General features: G+C 41.7%; 1 protein-coding gene across 3 annotated transcripts in view; it reads left to right on the top strand.

The window, feature by feature from the left end:
• The first annotated feature begins 148 nt into the window (after positions 1-148).
• Positions 149-3,624, top strand: part of IFT74 (intraflagellar transport 74) — a 38,904-nt gene continuing 35,428 nt past the window's right edge. Inside the window, exons 1-6 of one of the 3 annotated variants that reach the window (XM_065656287.1) lie at positions 149-217; positions 963-1,103; positions 1,535-1,670; positions 2,174-2,222; positions 3,039-3,137; positions 3,300-3,360. In XM_065656287.1, coding sequence (XP_065512359.1) covers positions 987-1,103; positions 1,535-1,670; positions 2,174-2,222; positions 3,039-3,137; positions 3,300-3,360 — 462 coding nt within the window. In that variant the 5' untranslated portion in view covers positions 149-217; positions 963-986. The other 2 variants (XM_065656288.1, XM_065656286.1) reach the window with 2 other exon arrangements.

Here is a 3,624-nt window from a genome sequence, read left to right as displayed (position 1 = left end):
CTCCCGGCAGGCACCGCGCCGCAGAGCGCGGGCAGAGCGGCGCCCTTCCGTCACAAGGCACTCTGGGAGATGTAGTTTATGCGGGCCGCTGCGGGCTGTGGTCCCTGGGCGGCCGGAAGGAGATTCCTTAATCTCGCGATAGCTGGCGCTGCGCGGTGTGGTTGCTGCGATACGGGCTCAATCGCCTGCGGCGGCTTCATGGCCGTTGGGGCCGCTGGTGAGGGGACGGGGCTGCTGCCCCCGGGAAGTGGGGTCCGCGCCTGTCTGCGGCTCCGCGGGGCTTCCCGCTTCTGTGGTAGGAGCCATGCGCGCTGCGACCTCCTCGCCTCCCCGTGTGCAGACGCCCTCAGCCGGTCTGGTGCGGGGGGCGCGGGGGTTTGTGTCGCTTCAGGGAGCGGGCACTTCCCGCCTGTTTGTGTCATGGCCAACAGTTCCACCAGCTCACAGGCCCCTCCGAGCAACTGCCTGGCAGCTTCAGCGGCCCCCAGGCTGCGGCCGGGGAGGAGCTGCTGAGGGGGCTGGTGGAGGCTGCCGGGGCTTGTCAGGGGTGGCACAGGCTGGGTTTGCACTGGTGCCTGGTGGCGCCTGCAGGACTGTCTCAAGAAAACCCAAATGGATATCTATAACAGCTCTTCACTTCCGCGTTGTTTCATGACAGACTTGAATTCATGGGCAGATGCTGAAACACTAAAAGTCACAAGAACTAGCAGGGATTATCTGTTTTAACAATATAAACTGGGGACTGACTGATCGCTGAAGGTGGACTGCTGTCTCCCCTTACTGATGGACCTTCTCTGGTCCTTTCTGAGCACTGTGTCTTATACTACGCTTTTCCAGCAAGGGACTGCTTTGCTGATTTCTGAAGAAAACTGAACTTTTAATAGGGGGAAGTATTAAGCTTTAAAGAGTTGATCTCTGGTGGTTCATGCAAATTAAAGGAGTATTTCTATCCTTCTTTCCAGGGAGAAGTTCAAAAGGGAACCAATATGGCCAGCAGTCACAGACCTCCAATAACTCGTCCTTCTTCAAGAGCAGGAATAGGTCTGACCACAAGGCCTACCTCTTCATCAAGGGCTCCATCAGCAACCAGAATAGGAACAGGGGTATGTTTAAAAAGTTGACATTAACTTCAATATATATAGATTTTTATCTTCTTTGTTTGTTTGGTACCATGACCACAGTGATGGTTCCTCAGGAAGAATTTTAAGATTTTCATTTTGGAGAGACTTTTCTAATTTTGACCAAAAGGGGTCAAGGAGGTCTTGTATCAAGAGTTCACCTGGGAGACCTTAATACCATTGACGTTGCAGACAGAGGGAACAATGAACAGCTGCTCAAAAGTAATCCCTTACCCTCTGCAGTGGGCATTTGACTGAAGCTTTGTTTACCTGAAGAGATGTAAATGCTAAAAGATTCTTATAGGAACGGTATAGAGACTAACTTAAGTTTTTAATCGCTTTGGCAATTGCATAAGGATAATAAATTCGTAATTCAGAGTTGAGAGGTTTGTGGGGGTGTTTGTTTGTTTTTATAGATGCCTCCTAGTACATCAAGACCTGTTTCTCGTGGTGGTTCTTCGACTACTGTAGGAGTCTTATCATCTCAGATTAAAGTTGCAGACCGTCCAGTGACTCAACAGGGATTAAGTGGAATGAAAACTGCAGTGAAAGGTACTTTTTACTGAAAATAGCTATCAAGGTGTCTGTAAATGTTTTAAATAATTATTTAGGTTTTTAAAGGAAAACTTTTCATAGGTGTATAAACTGCAGAATTAATAGCTATAATTAATAGGAGTAGGAAAAAGGAACTTTACAGCATCTCTCCTTTATTTTCTTTGCTCTTGGCAGTCAGAGAAGACAGACTTCTGTGCCTGAAATGTATTTTAAAAATCATTGAAAATAATAGAACAGGTTAAATGGTGTCTTGTCACTGCAGAATAATTAAAATACTTTGTTATATATTAGCTGTATAGCTGAAAAAGTAATGTTTATCTTCACAACAGTTTAAAATGAATTTCTGCCTTTGTTTGTTTAAATAAGGCAAAATCTGATTTAAGAACACTGAGAAGATGGCAGTTCTCTGCCTGCACATCCTACAGATTGTTTTCATAATTTACAGTTCATTAAAGTTAGGGTTTTTTCTAGTAAAATTCCATCTTATTCTCCTTTGCCAGGTCCTCAGAGGCAGATAATGGATAAAACATATTACCTTGGACTGCTGAGGTACGTCTTAACAACATATTCAAACTGCAAAAGGTTTAACGCTCTGTTCCCTTTCTGACATCCAAGTTTGTTGTGCTTAACAGTAGCGTGAGATAAGTGGTGTTAAGTTATAATGAAATCTGTCCTCTTATAAGAGTTAAGGTCATTTTTCCAATGGTTTGTAGGAGAAAAGGAATTGTATGCTTATGTCCAAGTACAAGTAGATTCCTTTGAAATTTTATTATTAAGCTTGCTGACTTAAATGCACTCCCACAGTGTTACTGACAGGAGGGTCAGTGATTTTGAGTTTCCAGCCCTAATGCTGGATAGGTCTGATAGCTCCATCACAAACTGAGCCCTTTTTAGTGTAAATTTCAGGTGGTTTGCTTGGATTATACATGGAGCTAACGCTGACGAAGGCAAAGCCTTGCAGAAACTGTATTTCATATGCTGCTTTGTCAGTTGATCATATTGCAGTATTGAATAAACCCTCCTAAAAGATGTCATTTTAAATATGGATGATATCCATGTTCCGTGAGATGATACTATGTTTTTTTTCCCTGTCTATTTGAGAATAATCCACATCTGTTTCACCATCAGTGATAAAAAGCTAATTAAAACATTTCATATCCACTACTTATGACTTTATCTGATAGAACCACTCTGCTATTTTCCTCAGTTATCCAGCACTTACTTGAAATAGTGATTTGAAACAGTGCAGTGTAAGAAAGGGATACTGATTGCACATCTCTTGTAAAATATCATTTATCTTCTGTCTGTGTCTTAGTTGTAGGTTCAAATATTAATGATTCTTTTTTGGTTTTTTTTTTTTTTCAGAAGCAAAACAAATGAACTCACAACAGAAATTAACAAGCTGCAGGAAGAAGTAGAAATGTACAAGCAAGAGAACGCTGCCTATTTGTCCTATGAAAAAAGGTGAGATGTACTGCAGTTAATGCAGTGCTAACTTTATCAGTCACAAGACTATTCTCTGGTACTGTGCAGGCTTCAAGGAACAATTAAATAATTCTTTCAGTATTTTATTTTTACATATATGAATCTTCCCATCTTAAGTTTTGCTTTTTGTTTTGTATTTAGGGCAGAGGCTTTAGCTGGTGAAATCAAAGAATTTCAAGGTCAGCTAGCAGACTACAACATGGTATGTTGCTGTCACTTTTGATACTGAATGCTCTCCTTTCTCTCATTTACTTTGTACTGCTTTTGCTTTACTTCAGCATCTTTTTATTGCCGTTTCTCTGTAAAAATGTACAGATTAACAGTGCTTTTTATCCAGTTATTGGAAGAGGAAAAGACGAAAACTAAGGGAAACATAAAAGAAAAAAGGAAGTATACTATACATTAGGATAAGTGGTTGTATATAGATTTAAGAAATCATTGCTGCATAATATTTGTGGGTTTTGTA

The sequence above is a fragment of the Caloenas nicobarica genome, chromosome Z (assembly GCF_036013445.1).
Source record: "Caloenas nicobarica isolate bCalNic1 chromosome Z, bCalNic1.hap1, whole genome shotgun sequence".
Classification (NCBI taxonomy): domain Eukaryota; kingdom Metazoa; phylum Chordata; class Aves; order Columbiformes; family Columbidae; genus Caloenas; species Caloenas nicobarica.
The sequence above is the reverse complement of the archived record's forward strand: the minus strand, read 5'-3'. Positions and strand labels throughout refer to the sequence as shown.